Source organism: Diadema setosum, chromosome 11 (genome assembly GCF_964275005.1).
Source record: "Diadema setosum chromosome 11, eeDiaSeto1, whole genome shotgun sequence".
NCBI lineage: Eukaryota > Metazoa > Echinodermata > Echinoidea > Diadematoida > Diadematidae > Diadema > Diadema setosum.
The window spans coordinates 28,404,301-28,423,561 of NC_092695.1; the positions used below are offsets into that span (position 1 = coordinate 28,404,301).

The 19,261-nt window shown below is 39.9% G+C and overlaps 1 protein-coding gene across 1 annotated transcript in view; it reads left to right on the forward strand.

Annotated features, from left to right (window-relative positions):
- The first annotated feature begins 310 nt into the window (after window positions 1–310).
- The window catches only part of LOC140235089 (uncharacterized), a 126,683-nt gene continuing 107,732 nt past the window's right edge, over window positions 311–19,261 (forward strand). The window contains exon 1 of the mRNA XM_072315125.1: window positions 311–527. Within this exon, the coding sequence (XP_072171226.1) occupies window positions 417–527 (111 nt within the window). The 5' untranslated portion in view covers window positions 311–416. The remainder of the gene's footprint in view (window positions 528–19,261) is intronic.

The window sequence follows — 19,261 nt, forward strand, 5'->3', positions numbered from 1 at the left end:
ACAGGCTCTTTCTCATGATCCCCAATTCTAATAAAGTAGAGTTATGCAGAAACATGAAAGTAAACAGATTTGCTTTCTTTTGGTCACATTTTCAAAATTCAGAACCTGATTTTGCTCTTTCAAAAGGAAGATATGATATATGATTGTGCGAAGTGAATTTCTAAAGATGACTTTCTGAGAGAAAAGGCAATTGACCCTTTGCATTTCTTCAGTCTCTGTTGAAATCCCATTTTGCTTGATTAATTTGACCTTATCAACTCTCAAAGCATGTATGTTTCAATTTTTCTCTTAACTTTGCAGCTTACTTGACCCGACTCACGGAGCACAGATACCATAGCATCTCATGCATTGATCCTTGACCTGACGGTGACCCTTTGGAGTAGCGGGTCGGGTGCCCCACCCCACTGGCTATCGAGATGGCGGCCGTGTCGGGGGCAGGGATCCTGTTTGGGCACATCGTCAGCGGCAACACGGGCAGTGCCCGGGATCTCCTTCGGAGACTGCACAATGTGGACATTCGAGATGAGGTATGTGAATCAGTCATACATTTTAACTCAAGAATCAATTTCTATATAATGTACATTTCTTCCCCCCCCCCCCCCATGAAGGTTGTATTCCAGTCCAAAGTAAGGATGATGTACATCCATCTTGGATATTCATTGCTTCGGCAACTGATGGGTTTAGGGGTCAGAGGTCATTAATACTGCATGATGGGAAGAGTAATGCCTCCTCAAACTCTCTCATCTTACATTTTCTACGAGTTTACTCCAAGTGGTTGCCAGAAGACAGATGTTGCTCCTGTGTGTATATATAGGTCTCCAGACATCATATGTATATTGTCCTGTTCTGATTTCTTTGCAGGAGAGAATATATATTATCACTTTGATGGTGCTCCTGTGGCAGCAGATGCTGTTTTTGCTGCATATTCATTAAATAATCGTGCACCCATGCTATATAATGTATGTTATTAAACTGGACAGACAGGGTATGATATCAGGAGCTTGATTTTGCCATTTACATCTCATGGTTGTCTGATTATCGTAGAGCTGTTCTTCTGTAAATCACAGACCTGTCCCTTCATGTGAAAGATATAGGTTGATGTGGCAATGATGTAATTGCTTTTCACCTTGAGCTTTCCCAGTGCTGAGGATCCAACATCGAGGGGTATTGCAGTTCCTACCCTCAGTCATGTGGTACTTTCTGGTCATGTGATGCTTATTGGTCATGTGATATTTACCTTGCCTGCATAGGATATGTGCACTATCCCCATAATTTTGAACATTATAGGACTGCAGCAGATACTTTATAGCATGTATGTGGGTATTGTATCAGAGCTAATGATGTTACCATTTTCCCTAACCGGCATGTGAGTATTAAACTGAGAAATGAATGTTTAGATTGACCCTTTTTCCTTGTAAATATCAAAAGCTTCGTTTATACCATGTTCCCGGTGGCCACTACAGTCACGTTTCAGGCGACCGTGAACAAAACGGGATGGATGTGAGACAACGCTGGGAGACCGGATGGAAAAAACTTGACAGCCCGTCATTGCCGTGGATGCCATGTCAGATTTTTAGTAACTATCGAAAAAATTTGCCGTGGCAGTCCCGATACTAATGAGAACCTTGTAGGCTGTAATAAAACTAGGTGAGCGCAACAAAACACGACAGCACGTAATATTCTGTAACAGAACTTGGATGCTCTCCGCACTAGGACTTGATAGGAAAGATTGTGTAGTCTAGCCTGACCACATGCTGTAAAGACGGCATCAGATTGCTGCATGTTCACTTGAGCGAGGAATGGAACGAACAAGACTGGAATACAGAGGGGAAAAAGCAGGAGAATATCTCAACTACACATGGTGCACTATGTTTTGGGCAAACGGGGCTGCTGGGAACATGGTGTAAACATAGTGTAAAGGAAAAAATGGGAGAGTACTAGGGTCTGTGCTTTATCGTCTGCATCAAAACTGCTCAAAATTGGAGACCTTTTTCGGTCAAGGCATGTTGTGCTGCTGCTTTATAAGCTCTTAAGGTGCATTTCCCTTTGTAGGGGGAAAATGCACCTGCTTGGCTACGACGCATTAGGCAAGCTTTGCACCAGGGTCCGTCCGCTGGAATTTTAAAAGGTTTCCCCCAACTCTCTGGCATGGAATGGTGTTTTCTCCTCTTTTTGTTTTTGTTTTGTTTTGTTTCTAAATGGCTGAGTTATTTGAAGAGAAATGTAGACAGACGGATTCATGCAAAGCAGACATGTTTGTTTGGCAACATTGCATTCACATGAATACCATTATATATCGCAGATAGCATGTTAAGTTGATGTACGGAGGGATGGGCAATGTGAATAAAAAATAATGGATGAGAAAAAATAAATGAGTAGTGTAGGTCCTGTAGGTCTTCTTAACATATAAGGCATCTCAAATCAAGATATATTGCTTATTTTATCAGTGGATCATTTCTTTAAACAAGACAGTGTGCTCAAATTTATAAGATTTCAAAAGGTAAATCCTTTTCATTTTCATATTTCCTGGTCTGATGGTGTATCAAATTCACAATATAATCATACGCATGCTGATGGATGCACACATTAAGACTTAACATAAAAGTCGAGGGTAGGAAGGTCATTAGAGCCCACGCAGCTAGTGTCCCTTGGTGAATACGAACTCAGTTTTGTCTGCTTTCATTTTCCTCTGTCATGCTATATATGCATGTGGCATGCCTACTTTAGATTTTTTGATAAAACACTCCATCACCTGAAGAAATTGGAGATTTTTAAGTGCAAGCTTTAGGTGAATCCTTCTTTCAGATTCTGTGGCTGTATAGGTTGTTAGCAGGCCTATATTTCTGTCTGTATGATTGGGATGCGCCTTGGTCAAACGGGGATCGATGTGGGACTGCCAACTCGCTCGGCTAGCGACAGCTAACAGAATTATCCCCTTTTAGAATCACTCCAAGTGGCCTGACCCGAATGCCACGCGGTGTGTTATGGCGTGCTTAATCAGGGATGGGTTGATGCGTTGCCATCCGTACATATCAGTGGGCATGGAAAGCTTGGGACCTTGTTGCCCACCCCCTTCCCTCTCCCCTCCCCCCCCCCCCCCCCCCCCCCCACCCAAAGCAGGTGTGAAGGATGGTGTTGGATGGAGAAAGAGAAGAGTGAAGTTAGATTTTAAGGACAAAATAAAGGAATTAATTCACAACACAGTTTAATATCGGTTGGGCCTTTTCTCCCTTCTCCAGACTTTTGAGTAGGTGATTAGGTTTGATACATGTCAGTCTATTCCGTATACTGGAATAGGCCTGTGTTATTAGAAAGTGATATTGTGTAGCAATCATGATGTTGGGAGCTGATAAGACATGGGATGATCACATGCATCATACGTACAAAGGCATGTGTTCAATCCAGTTGCTGTTTAAATGTTACCACATTTGTCCACCAATTTCACAGAATATTTATTTACTGGCTCTACCCCAAGCAAACATGCAAACAAACAAACAAACAAACAAACAACAACAAAAACCAAATTATTTATCCCTGAAAATTTCGACAGTGCCAAAATCTTGATTTATATTTGAAATTCTGTGATACTGCAGTGGTCTTAAAATTGCCATTTAAGGATAGCAGATAATGCCTGTTAACAGAAGGCCTAAAAATCAGTGCAAATAAATGGTTTGGCTCAATCTTTCAAACATGACCAGTCAAGAAAGCAAGGATCCTCTCGGCAGTTGTGTACAAACTCCATAGAAAATGAAAATACTTGCATTTGTTCCTCATTTTTGGCAACATGATAGGATGATTCAGGAACTGTCAGAAGTTCCTATCTGCCCAATTTTATCCTTTGTCCTTTTTGTTTTGTAAGTTACATTCATACAACATTCCTAAACAAGTTCACCGTGAAGTTTTTAATTTGAATGATTAGCTCATAGCTTATCATGTAGATGTGCTCAAAAGGTCGCTATCTTAAAGATTACTTGATTATTACAACCACAAGATTTCTTGGGGTTTGCGCTCTATCCATGAGCCACGGGGGATCCCCACTTGTAGTTTAGCATTGTGTGGATAACTAGTATTCTAATCAACAAACTTGAAAGTTAGCATGACCTCTCTCCTCCTGAACCCTATTCCCCATCAGCTTCCGGGTCAACCTCCAGTGCATTTTGTTCACTACTGTATCATCACACCATGATCGTGTTTATTGCTAGGGCTGCATGAAAGTATAAAATTTCTTCCGGTTCTGTAGTTTCGTCGAGTGGGACACTCCCTTGAAAACTAAATCTTTAAGATTAGGTGTCAGCAAAATTTCTTTCTTGAGATATTTTCAGGAATGGGATGATCCTTATTTATACTTTGTGCCTTTTATCCATGAGTATATTATCCTTTCAAATTATGGTTTTAAAAATTGGCTTTGAACAATTGTGAAATTCATTGCAATCCTTCCAATGATTCACTGTTGGTGCTGGCGTGCACACGATGAAATATAGAATGACATATGTTTGTTCACAGCCATACATCATGAAAGTGCCCACTATCAGTAAGTGAATGGGACGGATAGTGCTTTATCATTTAGATAGACCAACAAGTGAGGTCCAAAGTCGCATCTAGAGTGTGAGAAAGTACAGCATGATCCAAAGAGATTTCCATGCTCGGGCTCCGACTCGTGGCCCCGTAGAAAAGTCTTTGTATGCTTTGCTACGATCACATGTCAGTCACATGTCCCAAGACAGCAAGTTGACTGACCCTTCGTCAAAGGTCGGAGAAACATCTTTTCCTACCTGTTCATTTGGCAAGGTCCAGCATTCCTTTCAAATACCTGCTACAATCTGTCTTTTTCCTCCATGATTCGCAGTTATTCAAATTGACAGCTTTATGAGAATGTCTAATATTCATCCTGGGCTGGATAATGATTTTGGTGTGTATGATACTGAAATAGAACGCCAGAAGGCCCGTCCACGCACCACATTGCCATGACGATTCAATAAAATTTGGCTTGGGAGGGAATCGTGTGGTGTAACCACATACGGAACCTGTCTGGCATCTTTCAACGAGGAAACCATCAAAAAGCCCTCAACTGATGGGAGCGTATGTTTCAAAGTGATGACATCTGAATTTGATATGGACTTGATGGGACTGAGATTTTATATGCTATGTGCATTATATCCAGTCATGATATTTCAAAAAGAAATGCTTTGTGCAAATTTTGGTGAAATATTCCCATTGCAAAAGTTGTTCAAATTGGTATTCAGTTCATATTTATAAACACAAGTTGTTGGTTTTTTTTTTTTTTTTAGAAGTATGCATGGTTTTTCCATGTCAAAATTCATTGTAGTTATATGCACATCAGTATAGATTATTTGTTAAAGCTTAATCCAACAAGTAATTGTGCTTGGGATAGACCAAACACATGTTAATAGATAACAATACTTATGTCTGAATAATAAAAATTATTTTTTTTCTTATTTAAACCTTTGTCTTAGTACCTTAATTTGTGAATACTATTCATTCAAAAGTATCATGGTCAAAATTAATTTTGAGTGATATGGGTAAAACAATGGATAATATGTGCAAGATGTACTAATGGGACTTATCACTTAACTTTTTCTTGCTATGATATGTAAATGTAAGTATATCATCAGTTCATGAAAAACCTCAATCTAATTAGAAATTATTTGTTGGGCTATTATGATCAAAGGGTATTTGTGTATCACTTTGACCTACTAACCGTATGTCATTACACAATGAATTGAATTTGCAGATAAGGTATCACGCAAAGGCTCTCTTCTTTTTTTCCCTTGTTGATAAGTTGAGTTGAACTGTGGAACTGATTCAGATAAAGTATGATGTCACTGTAAAGAAGGTAAATAGAGGTCTCAAACCAGTCGTGACCTCTGTCTTTCTGTGTTCCTGGTAATTGTTTCTACTTTTAAAACAATCATTGATAACTTCCTACTTTTGTTGGTCTTCCTGGGATGGAAGTACACCTACCTTCTTCCACCCCCCCCCCAAACAACTGCGGGCCGCCACCATCACTAGAAACTCCATTGATAAATTAGACAGCTAGTCAAGTGGTATTTTCCTGTGTGACATAAATGCCAGGATGGTAGGATGGTGCAGTAAGCGTTCCCACGTGGGCGCCTTGTGGTCTGGTCAGTGCAAGTTAGTAGAGATCTGGAAGATTGTTGTTTTGTACACAAGACAATGTTTTCCGTGACATACACGTGACTGGCGTGTGTGATTGGGGTGTGGTAGTTGGGGGGGGGGGGGGGGGGGGATCGGGGATGCGGGATGGAGGGTGGGAAGTCGGCAATTTGATACAACCCTTGAACTGGTGCATATTGCTTGAACGTGGTAAACTTCCCCATGCATGACAATGACTTCAGTCTGGGAAACATCAAGGTTGCAATGATTGTCCTTCCCACGCGCCCACACATACACACACACATACACACACACACACACACACACACACACATACACACACACACACACACACATGCACGCACACACACACACACACATACACACATTACCTTACCATCATACTGTAAACCAGAAACATTTGTGGCATGAAACTAGAATGAATTAGAGCAGATGGCCTGTTTTGCAGCATAAAACTTGGTGAATCGCCACTGGCATTCAGTGCAATGTGTAGACAAACACTTTCATATGTGCATTTTATTCTCGCAATCTTGGCTCCTAGCATAATGTGCAAAAGGTTCATGCACGCTAAAATCTGTGGTTTATACAGTATTATTCAAGGTATCCAGAATTAACTTCATACCGGGTACCACATTGGCACTGTAGGGATTAAAGACACTGCCAGTTTTGAGACACTGCCATTTTTTAGACACTTGCTGTAGTTAATGCCCTCATGTGGTCATTTGTGACCCATAAAACTACAAATACTCTTTCTTGATTCCAAGTAGGATGAGTCAACTGATAGTTTAACACATTTTGTATTTTTTTTTTTTTTTTTGGGGGGGGGGTAAATTTGTGTAAACATTAAACATTACCGAGAAAAGACAGATATAAAGTGATGTCTTGAACAGTTCTTAAAATGTGATGCCAACTGCAGCAGCAATGACGGGCCAAGGAAGTCAAAAATCGAAGAAAGCTTCTGCTTTATCGAAATGTCAGCAAATGATGAATTATTCAAAGGGCTGTAGATAAATGGGAGATATTGTGTTCAATTATGCATGATTGTTTGGGAATTATACATGGGAGGTGGCCAACACAGATTGAAACGTGCACGTAGTCCATGATACTATTTTTGTGTTCTATGCTCCATCAACTCTGGCTCCAGTTATATCCTTACTCATGTGGTATGTAATTTTTCATCATTCATGTTGATTGTCATAAAGCTCCAGCTTTGTAAATAAACGCCATGTACTATTTTTTTTTCTCTACTTTTGTCAGTGGCAGTTGTGCTGCAAGGAAAAAATTGAGGAATAGAAAGAAATTTTTATTACTCTTGATGTTAAACAAAATAATCCCTCTAATCTGTGAAAATTGAAGATCAGAATGCTTCTTTTAAAAAGAAGCATTTTGATGTAGAAGAATATAACGTACCTAAACCTATTGTGATGATGGGCATTGGCAATATATGCAAATGTTTTGTACTGTCTTTTTGAAGGAATTTACTAGAGAAAACATCATCATAAATTTTCTACAGAAGGCATTTCAAAGGAGACCAGAATGTGTTCACCATAATTATGTTTTAGAGGTGGAATACTTTATTACTACAAACAGTCAACACCCTCTTACCAGCCATTCTGTGAAGAGCCAAGTACATGTTTATCTGTGTTAGATGTGTACTCATGGCTCAGTGTGTGGTAGAATCCAGTCTACCATGCCCTTGACCAAGCATAACCCCCTAGCTTTTTAAAGGTTATTGCTTCTTGTGCTCATCAGATTTCTCAAAATCCCATCCTTGCATTTTTCTCTTCACCACAAATTTGACGTGTGGACATCACATGCATCGACAATCCACTGTGCATTTTTGATGGAATTCCAAGATTTACTTGTGTGGTCGCGTTTTTGTGTTTAGTGTGTCTGTGTGTGTGCATGTACATGTGTGTGTTTGTGTGTGAACTTGTTTGTTGTCTTCTTGTTCTTTTGTTTTCTTTTTTTTTTTTTTAGATTGCGCAGTATTTTGTCAAAGAATTTAGGCTGCCCCCTGTATGACCTTGTGAAAGAGTTGGCCGTGGCAACCACTTTGGCTCTGTTTGGCTAGCTCTAACTTTGGGAGAAGTTTCGGGCAGTGTGACTTTGGCTTGCGTGACTCTGGCTGCTTGCAAACATTTTGTTTGTCAGCCAGCAGGAATGGCACTACTTTTCTTCACTCCTTTCTGCCTTTTTGTATTGACCGATTCGGGTTCGTTGAGGGCAGCAGACATTTTACGGCACAGGGCGCAGCCATAGTGGGTGTATCAGCCGACCCCCCCTGCTCTCCCCCACCCCGGGGCAACATGTTTACACGCACTTGTAACAAAGGTTCGCGCACTAAGCAAGCATTCGCGCACTCAGTACGAGACGCCTATTGGCTAAAGCAGTTTTTCATTCTGCGCGCGTGCTAATGTAGGGAGAGGGGTGGGGGAGTGCGGAGGGGGGGGGGGTCGGCTGATACACCCACTATGGCTGCGCCCATGCCAAATTACACATAGCGCGTCACAGAATCGGTCAATAGATCTGGCAATTCTCTCTACGTAAATTGACCAATTTGATGTGATTCCTAGCTTGCCCTGTGATGCATTTGAATTTCCAAGTGTTTAGCAGAAGGTTCCATGAATCTATAAATATCTTTATTTGTATATGAAATAATGATGATATATCCTGGCAGAATACTGTATAAGCTGATTCTTTTCTGCAAAAGAATTTCAGTTGACTGATATTCACAAAATCAGCAACAGAAAATATTGCCGTGAACATTGCAAATGCAAGGTAAATATCATCTCCAAGCAGGAAAACTGCTAACATTGCTACTTGAAAAGAGTTAAAAATATGTTTCTCATTCTTTCACAATGGTTTTTAACCATGAATTGAACCACTTGCAAACATTGTCTCTCAAGTCTTGTTTTTTAAATAAAAGAACAGTATATAGTGCATGGTTTCGTATTCAGTGCATTGATGTGCTCTACCATAGTTAGTGGAATCTAAGCCACACCTTGGGTGTGTGTGTGTGTGCGGTGGGGGGAGAGGGGCAGGCACCCAGTGTACAGCGAGGGAGCATATTTAGCAGCCATGGTGTACACGCATACTATGGCCAACCACAATAACAGGTGACTTCCTAGCGGATAACCAATAATGTACTTGGGCGGAAGGGAGCATACATGTACTTGAGTCTTGAATCCTGGGCCTGTTTGTAGTGTGTATAATTCCAATCCACCGAACCCACAACAACATGTGTAATAATTGGTGGTATGAACGCAGACCATGAACTTGGATCTGTACTGGAAGGCTTGACTACATGAGTATGTACTGCAGTGAAAGCAGGCGTCCCTTTGAACCCTTTCCTGCTTCTTGTTTGCTGCCCTCAAGTTGTGTCTCGTGTGAGACGTTTTGGTCGTGTTTGCCTGCCTTCCTGTGTAAATGTCTTCCCTTGAGGCGGGCACTCCATCAGACAGACAAGGATGCAATGCTGCTGGATCAGAACGGGAGAAGCAAGTAGCCAAGATGGGGAGTAGATGGGCATAAGGTGTTTGTATCTACAGTTAAGAAACGCAACAAGCTTTACTTGCAAGTCTGTTGTAGTCATCAAGTAAAACTGTAGGCCTAATCATCTTGTTCGAGTCTATAATGGAATGCTTTTTGATTTAAAAAATGTCGGACATTGTGTACCTCAATGAAAAATGATGATATTAAGCAGCAATTTTAGTGTATGATGTAGAGGGTTCAAAGACAACAGCAAGAAAATCAGAGAACAGTTAAGAGAAACAGAATTTTGTAATAGTATGCAGAAAAGGAAATGGAAGCAGTAATAACAAAAATGAACAAAACTAGCCAAATAGATAAAGGAAATCATGAAAGATAGCTAAAGTCATTGAGAAGCTGTTGAAGAGAACAACAAGTGTAGGGAATCATGATGACACGATCAAAATGCAAAGTATCTAGTGAAGATGTGGAAGAGTTTTATGTCCATGATGTTGAAACACCATCTATGACCTTCTTGCACTCAACTGAAGAGAGAGAAAGAAAGAGTTAGGAGAATCCGAGTCCGATGTGAACAAGGCCGAGCAAGATGACCCAGACTTTGGAATGAGTACTACTGTCAGTGTGATGACAGCCCACACCATTGCCACCCCTTTCACCAGTTACTCCTGTCAGCTCCGAGATGTGATGAGGCCCTCGCGTCCTTGCTCCTCAACGGCAGCTGGGCCCAGCATCTCGGCTGCAGCGTGCGATGTAACCCCTTAGACCTGCTGACATTTGGCATTTCATAGAGCTCTCTTTTGTGGGGCGGGTAACGCAGCACTACTGGGTATACACCTCTTTGCTCCTCTTCCATTTCAGCCTATACCTTGCACTGAGCTGAACAAGGTAATGATTTGGTCCGGCCTTTGAGTTTGTGTGTGTGTGTGTATGTGTGTTCGCGAGTGAGCGTTAGTTTGTTTTTTTATGTGTGTGTTGTTTGTGAATGTATTATGATGTGAGGTTATTTGTGTGTGTGTGTTGGTGTTTGTGTGTGTATGCGTGTGTGTGTGTTTGTGTGTGTGTGCACGCATGCATGCGCACACATACCAGTACGGGACTACATGCACACGTTGCAATCCAGGAAAATTAATTTGAAGGGATCTCCAAATCGTGAATGAATCCCCTTGTCTGTAGGGAATGATCCCTTCTCCTATCCATCATGAGATTTGGCCGACTCATGAGGCCCTTATGCGGGACTGATGGCATTTCTGTCCCACGTTCTGTCACTCTCCTTCACTCCTTCTTTCTATCCTATTTTCTCTGTCTCTCCTCCATCTAGCCTTCCCTCCCTCTCTCTCCTTTCTCCCCTTTTTGTTGTCTCTTCCCTTTCTTCATCTCTCATCTTCTCTTATTACTCCCATCTTCCATTTGCTCTTTTCTTTTTTTATCCTTTTCCTACGATGCTTCATGCTGTGGTCGCTAAGTGTAAAATGTAATCAGTTTTGATCGATGATTTCCAAGTGTTATTCTATGATGTGTGCTGTTTTGAAATGTTTTGATGTAGTTATATTTTCTGCAATTCGCCTCTTGCTGCGTTAAAATGTCTTTTGATAAACCACTCCGAAGTGACCTGAATTGAGATGAGTTGTCCGGCATAATAGCTGGCAGGAACAACCCAGTTAGAACAGCAGTGAGCATACCCCTGGAGGAGACAGATTTACACCGTCGCTTTTGTCATTTTACCTCGCTGACAAGTTGTGACAAGTTTGTCTGTGATGCACATTTATCTCTTAATGTCCTCAGAAGAAGATACCATTGCAACCACAATTGAATTCCTTCGTACCAGACCCAGCTAGCTCTAGGTTTGAATTTGTTGTCATTTTACCCGTATTGTTGCATGTTTCCACTAAGAAAGCTTTGGACCCTGTCACGTCAAAAGGGTAAACCATCATCATATCTGATGATAAAAAGGCACCATTTCTGTAATGTATAAATTGACTGTTTTTTCCCTATAAGTATGGTGATAGGATGTACTGATATGGTACTATTATCGAGAGTTTTCTAATTGATCAGGGCCTATGAACACAACTGCTGAAAGGTTTCATCAGTAAATATGTATTGTATTTGTGAACATTTCTTTCATTTCATAATGCATGAGGACCATTAGAAGAATTTTGAAATTCTGATCATAGTTGCTAAGAAGGTGCAGATTAGTTCATGTTATCAGTGAATGTGTGAATGAGATCTTACACTGTACATCCATTTGTCTTGTAAAAATGGTCACAAAATTATAAAACGTGCTCCTGGAAACATTCTAAACTTAATCCGTGCAACAGAGAACCCAGTGTGCTTTCTGAGGATGAACACTGCCATGATATGATAGCGATGTTATGCTGTGTGATGGCAGGACTGTAGATAGTATATTAAATGAATGATGACAGTGAAGTAGTGGGCTCCTGTTTACCAATATTGCATGTGTCTAGTCGATGTAATGTTATCATTATAAATCATGATTTTATTTGGTTGCTATTCATATATGCTGTAGTAGTGGAACATAAGACACAACGGTAGCATATACCCTAAATGATCATATTGCTTTTCCATGAAAACTTTCAGTGAGCATTTCATAAATGACCAAGCACCAGAAATGCTATTGTGCAGATAGGCCCCAAGTGACTGTTGTATTATGTAGAGGAAGCTGTTGGAAATGAAATTTGAATTTAATTTGGATCGAGTTACAAATGAAATTGAAGTGAAGTGTTTGAAAACTGATTGAAAATCGTGCTAGGCAGAACTTCATTTGTCCCTGAAGATTGCAGACAAAAAGGGCCACGATTTACCATGCACCAAGACGTGGACAAATATGTTACTTGGTGATTGAAATTTTGGCTTTAATTAATATCTTTTTCTCTCTGTATTTATCTATCTCAATATCTATCTATCTACGTATCTATTTATCTATCTATCTGTCCATCTATCACACATTTATTTATATTTTCTGTTTACAGAATGATAAATGAGCTGCACCTAGATATTGCATTTGTAGCAAACATGATTTTGTCAAATAGCCGTATGATTTATTTTTAATTTGGTGCTCCACTTGATCAAATTCTGGGGTAATTCTTGTAATCAGCAAAATTTATCAATTTTGCAGTTAACCAGTATGTAATTATGTGAGCTACTGTCCATTTTCATAACCGGAACCATATAGAATTTTAAGGCTTTCAGAGACTAGAATTGGATTTTCTCTGCTGTGATTAAAGGCCCCTGTTTGCATTCAGTTGGCTGAAGCTTGCCAAAATTCTGTTGAATCCATCTTCTTGTGCCGGTGCTGGTAAGAAAGTCATGCTTATAGAGCCTTTATTCCAGTAAGACTGACTCACTACAGGTCTGCCAACATTCCCACATCCAAATCAGGGAGATTCCACACAGCAATCAGGGAGATATCTGAGTGTTACATGCATTTCAATGGGCAAAAATAATTCCCAAATCAGGGAGATTTTGATATTCTCTTATTCAGACATGAATAGATTTTGACATTTTCAGGGAGATTCCTGCAGAATCAGGGAGACTTGGCAGCTCTGAAAAGGGGATTGCTTACAGAATTATTTGTTGATGTTGTTGGAGTACTAAGGGTGCAGACTGAACAAGAAATCTTAGACCTGGTGACGGCAACTGACAACAAAAATGAGAGAGTCTCAGTATTATTGATGCTGACAGAATTAGAAATGATACTGCAACCCTCTTTGTTACATTATCAGATAGGAAATCATTGCAAATTGAGAAATCCAGTTGTGCCATTTCTAGTCAACCTGTATAACTTTGATTTCATTATTTTCAATAAAGTTCTCAAATAACCGAGGACAGAGGATGGTCTATATTTATACAGTATAGCATAACCCAGATATTTGTGTGGAGATTTCTGTCTTACAATGAACATGGGTGCTTTACATTAAGGGTTATTGTTGTTATTGTTGTTGTTATTATAATGATTATTGTCATTGTTGCAGTTGTTGTGCATGAGTGTGTGTGTGTGCATGTGTGTGTATAAATTCTCGTGTGTAATAATGGTTAGAGGGATATTATATGAGTGAAATAAGTATGCAGGGCTCGACACTAACGGTGGCCCGGTGGCCTGGGGCCACCAAAAACGCACGGCGGGCCACCAAAATTTCAGAAATGAAGAATGTTGTGGCCTGATGGTGCCACCAAAAAAGGTTGGATGTTGGCCTTTGGGCCACCAAAAATAAAAGTTAGTTTGGAGCCCTGAAGTATGTATGGTTTGGGAATCACATTAAATGCTTTAGTTTGCAAAAAGCATGATGTTGCTCGTGTGCTGAGTCAGTCTGATGGGTTACAGAACATGAATCACAATCCCCTTTCAGATAAGGATATAGGATCATACAATGAAATGATTGACAACATATCCTGTCTTTCACCCTCTTTGTCTCTTTCCCAATCTTACTCTGTATCTATTGATATACATTTGTAGGAGGCACCACGCTGTACCCCAGGGTACAGTCATACCAAGGTACACGGTGTTGTGTAGTACCATCTTGTGTTTGTATGGTGTACAGATACACACTGCTATCGTGGTGGCCAAATTCGAGCAGTTAATCGATGATTATCCCAATGCTCCCGGAGGCATTATGTTTTTGGGTTGTCCTTCCGTCAGTCCATCTTTCCATGATCAATTTTGTGGATAGCGTAACTTGAAAATCAATCGAGGTATCCTAACGAAACTTTGCATGTGTACGAGTGGTCGAAGTTGTGCCTGTTTAGGTTCACATGCTCGAAGTCAAATTCTCAAAATTTCACTATTTCCCCACATATCTATAGATGCAATGCCTGAAGGTACTTTTGTGAAACTTAGTGTATATGTATTTATACCAGATAAAGATTCTCTAGGGAAAGTTTTGGACCATGGGCTCAAAAGTCAAGCTAAGTTTGTGAGTCTTGCTGTTTAAATTTCATATACATGTATGCATACACTTTACTTGACTGCCAGAGCTTGTTGTGTTCTCTTTCTTTAATGTGATAAGAAAAATAAAATGAACTGTACTGGTCATAAACAATACCCAACCGTTCACCTTTCATGCGGTCATCATGGGTCTACGAGATAACGTCGATCTCTAAAAGATTATATTTCACCCTTGTTCCTTCTGTTATTGACTCAAATCCGTCTTCTGATACGGTAGTCAAAGTGCGGTTTATGATAAACATGGGCTGTCTTGTTATTTGTTAACATGTCAGCACTGCTGTGTGAGGTGTCACGTACTGCAAGGTAATCAAACATTTTCCCACCATTTTGATTGGGTGCCTTTGCATGTACTTTCCTGCTGCATATAGTTTAAGAGTTATGTGAGGCCATCAATTCTTAATAGATAACCCTCACTGTGCTTTGATTGCCGTATTGTACTCACGCTGCAGTGCTATCCCTCACCTTTAGACACAATAGTTAGATTCACACGCTGTTCCCAAACTTTACGTTTAGCTCAGAAACTTAACTCTCCATGATTAGCTTGTAGTTTAGCACTGTGTGGACGCACTCGAAAGTTAACAATCTTAAAGTTTAGTCGATGATTAGAACCACGAGACATCTTAGGGTTTACGCTCTTTCCATGAGCCGGGGAGGGGGGGGGTCCCCATTCGTAGTTTCGCTCCGTGTGGACACAATAATCAACGAGCTTGTGAGTTAGCGTGAACTTCGCTTCTCGTTCGCATCCGAGTCAACCTCCAGCAGCGCTATTTTGTATGGGCATAATGTCATCTAGCAAAGACTCTGCACTTCCGGTGTAATCATCGAGTGGGATTCGCTCGTAAGTTGTAACTTAACGTTTAGGTGCGCGTGTGAACCTGCGTCGTGAATTCACGAGTGGAGCTAATCATCAACGGTTAAGTTTTTGACGTAGACTTCAAGTTTGGCAACTGCGTGTGAACGTAACTATTGTGTATACAAGTTGTGTGAAAACTGGTTGTCAAGGAATTGAGATTATCTCATCCCCTAATCCCTATGGGACTGAGGTACATTGGTACAAATGTACACCAGACTGGGCTTGCAACTCAGTCATAGTTTGAAGGGAACACTGAATACTGATGTAAAAAGCTTGGCAAAAACAAAGCAAAACAAAATTTCATTATGACCTTTTTTTTTTGGGGGGGGGGATATCTCAGCCATTTCAAAACCAATTTTCATCAAGTCAACTTTGAAGTCACCTTAGAATTGAATGCTCTTTCATATTTCATAAGAGGTTTCTCATTGTCTCACATAAAAAAGTTGGACACCTCTAGCTCCATCTTAACCAAAACTATATACCGTCCCATTAGGCTTAGTGTCTGGGCACATTAAGGATGAAATAAATTGCATCAATTATCATGGAGAAGGTTCAATTGATTCTTTAAAGAGTAATATATCTGTGTAATATGTTTTCACACTGATGAACTGATCAGATGAGCAGGTGCTGTTTGGATGTGAACGGTGCAAATAAGCTCAACACCTACAGAAATTTTGAGTTATTGAAACACAACCATGGCAGCGCTACTTTGCATAATAAGTGATATCTGATATTTTCGTAATGTTTGTACTGTACTTTGACCTCAAGATCTATCAAACAGGTTGCAGTACGCCTAAGAATGCAAACTTGATAAAGGGTTAAAAGTTGATCTCATGATTTGTTTTAATGCTCTTAAATTTACCAACATTTGTAGGGAGAGAGAGAGTTGTGTACACTGAGTCGAAAGGTTTAGTAAGAAAGTTGTGATTGTCAAAACACTTACCCATTTAGGACAAGTTGATTTTGCTGAAACACATGTTTGCCTTCTAACGACACCTGCCTGAGTATACAACCTACTTGGGACGAGTCTTCAGTGGGTTAAGAACCAGAAGTGTATTGAATAAACAAAGTCTACTTGGTTCGGTAGCTCTCTTGTACATTTCAATTTACATACTTATCTGAAAACTTGCTGATAGTGATTATTCTGATTATAAACTTTATAGGCAGTCCTTTCCAAAACCTGGTTGGATAATTTCCCCTTTGACGATCTAGATCTGTCACAGTCTGCGTACCATGCTTTATCTTTTTGTTTCCTTGAAGAAATACCGCATTAAGTGTCCTTATTTGAGGCTGGATCTGAGGCAAACCACATCCTATGGGATTATTCCTTTCTTGGCTGTGTGTCTATATGATATTTCTCTTGCAGAAATTCAAATCTGTATACAACTTATCCACCTACTCTTACATCTATATTATATGAGCCATGGTTTCTCTTCAGCGTTCTTGTTTCTTTTAATCTCCTGTCTCTACTGGCCTATCTTCTATATCACCTTAACCTCACCCTAGCTCTTTCTCTCTTAGTCCCCATCCCTCTTGCCGGCTTTCAGCCTACCCTAGAGATATGACAATAAAGACACCGTCCCTCTGGCCGGGTTCGTATGTTGACATATTAACATATCTCAGATAATGGTGATAACATGCTTGCCTGCCGCGGGCCTCCCCGCCTCACACAAGCTTGTGTGTGTGTACTGTGTGCTGGGGTGCTTGCCTGCGCCCTGCTGAGCTGTTCTTAGCATGGTGGTTTAGATGTGGGACCCCCACGCTCCCGAGGAAGCTCATCTAGGAGGGGTTCAAAACCCCCCATCGTCGTAGCAAGCCTAGCGCATTCCGAGTGGATCTACCCCGAACGAGGATATAGTGGCAAGCTGACGACTTCCTCAGCCGACTGAAGCCGCTTCTCATTCGGTAAGATGACCCATGCGTGTTTCTGTCCGTTACGAGAACAGAGCGAGGGGAGTTTCAGGTTTAATTAGAGAGCTGGCTGAGGCGGAGGTATGCAAGGGGTGACTGTGTACATTGCAATCCAGTGTGCATATTGTGCTGCTTGTAAGTTGCTAGATTCCAGAGTCCAGACTCAATACGTACACATACTACATTATGTGAAATATACATGAGCAATGTGTACATTTCGTCTCTTGTACAACCATGGATGGTGCACTCATATGAACACTGACTTGAGTTGCAGTATATTGACCAAGAACTTGCGTGTCTGTCACTGTTTCGTTAGTGTTCTGAAATCCCAACAAACTAAAGGATAAAAAGAAAAGATTTCATCAAGGCTCATATTTTAGTAAGAAAGACATTGTAAGAAGTTATTCTGGAAAAAAAAAAAACGATGAAGTAAGCATATTTCTTAATAAGAACATGTTCTTTACAGTTGCTTTACTTTGTGTAGCAAGGGAAGGAGATTGACAGAACATTGTTACCTACATAGAAGAACAAATATCAGAAAAGAAAAGAAAATCTTGTTTATTACTACAGAATGAAAAGGTTGAAATGTCAGTCAATTAGTCATTTCATTACAAGAGGTAAACATTTTAATTGCCACAGCACTGCTATGGTCATTGTAGTGCATTTCAAGAATGAAATGAAGAAAAAGAAATGAATTCACTGATCAGGAGACAAACAGTTCCCCTTTCAAATTTAACATAAAAGGTAAGGCACCCATGTGCAGTTGGACTGAAGTTTGAGGACCAAGCATCGTTGCTTTGGTTGTAGCTTAAAGGACAAGTTCACCTTCATAGACAAGTGGATTGAGTGAATGCAGCAATATTAATAGAACACATCAGCAAGAGTTTGAGGAAAATTGGACAATCCGTTCAAAAATTATGAATTTTTGAAGTTTCTGCTTTGTCACTGCTGGATGAGAAGACTACTACAGCTTGTGATGTCACATGTGTACGACAACATAAAGAAAATATAAGGAAAATTCAAGATATTTTTACTTTTCTCGCATAATAAAAGAACACTTGACTTCCCTCTTTCCAAAGGCAAGGGGGAATGATATTACCCGTAACATACATCAGTGATGAGTCAAGGATATATGCACTTTTTTCAAAAAGTAAAATTTTGTGAAATTCTCTTTATATTTTCCTTATATCATTGTACGCATGTGGTATCATACACTCTAGTAGTCTTGACATCCAGCAGTGACTGTGCAGATACATTAAAAATTCATAACTTTTGAACGGATTGTAAGATTTTCCCCAAACTTTCACTGATGTCTTCTACAAACATTGCTGCATACACTCAATCCACATGTATATGAAGGTGGACTTGTCCTTTAAATTGTAGCCTATTTAAAAGATACGGGTAATCTATTGCAGCAATTTGTTTCTGTTAGTTAACTGACATTCACAAATTTAAAAACACTAAATATTGTAAACCAAAATACTTACCCAATATAACTATTGAAAAATCATATGCTTCCTGGTATAAATGGTATAGATTTCACTTTATACTGATATTTAGTAATCCTCATCTTGATTATCCTCATTCAGTTTCTGTATGTATATCAAACTTACCAATGATGGTAGGGGTTTAAATATGATGCCCAGGTGTTCCCCAATTTTTTATTTAGTTATTTTTTATTTCATTTATTTATTTATTTATTTATTTTTTAGAGCTGGTGAAGCTGGCATTCTTTGTAACTTCATTATTGACCCAATCAGAGTGATAAACTTTTCTTCTTGTTGTTGTTGACAAGCAATGAAGGAAGAATTCTCAGTCAAGTGTTGAGAGCCACACACACACACACACACACACACACACACACACACACACACACACACACAAATAAA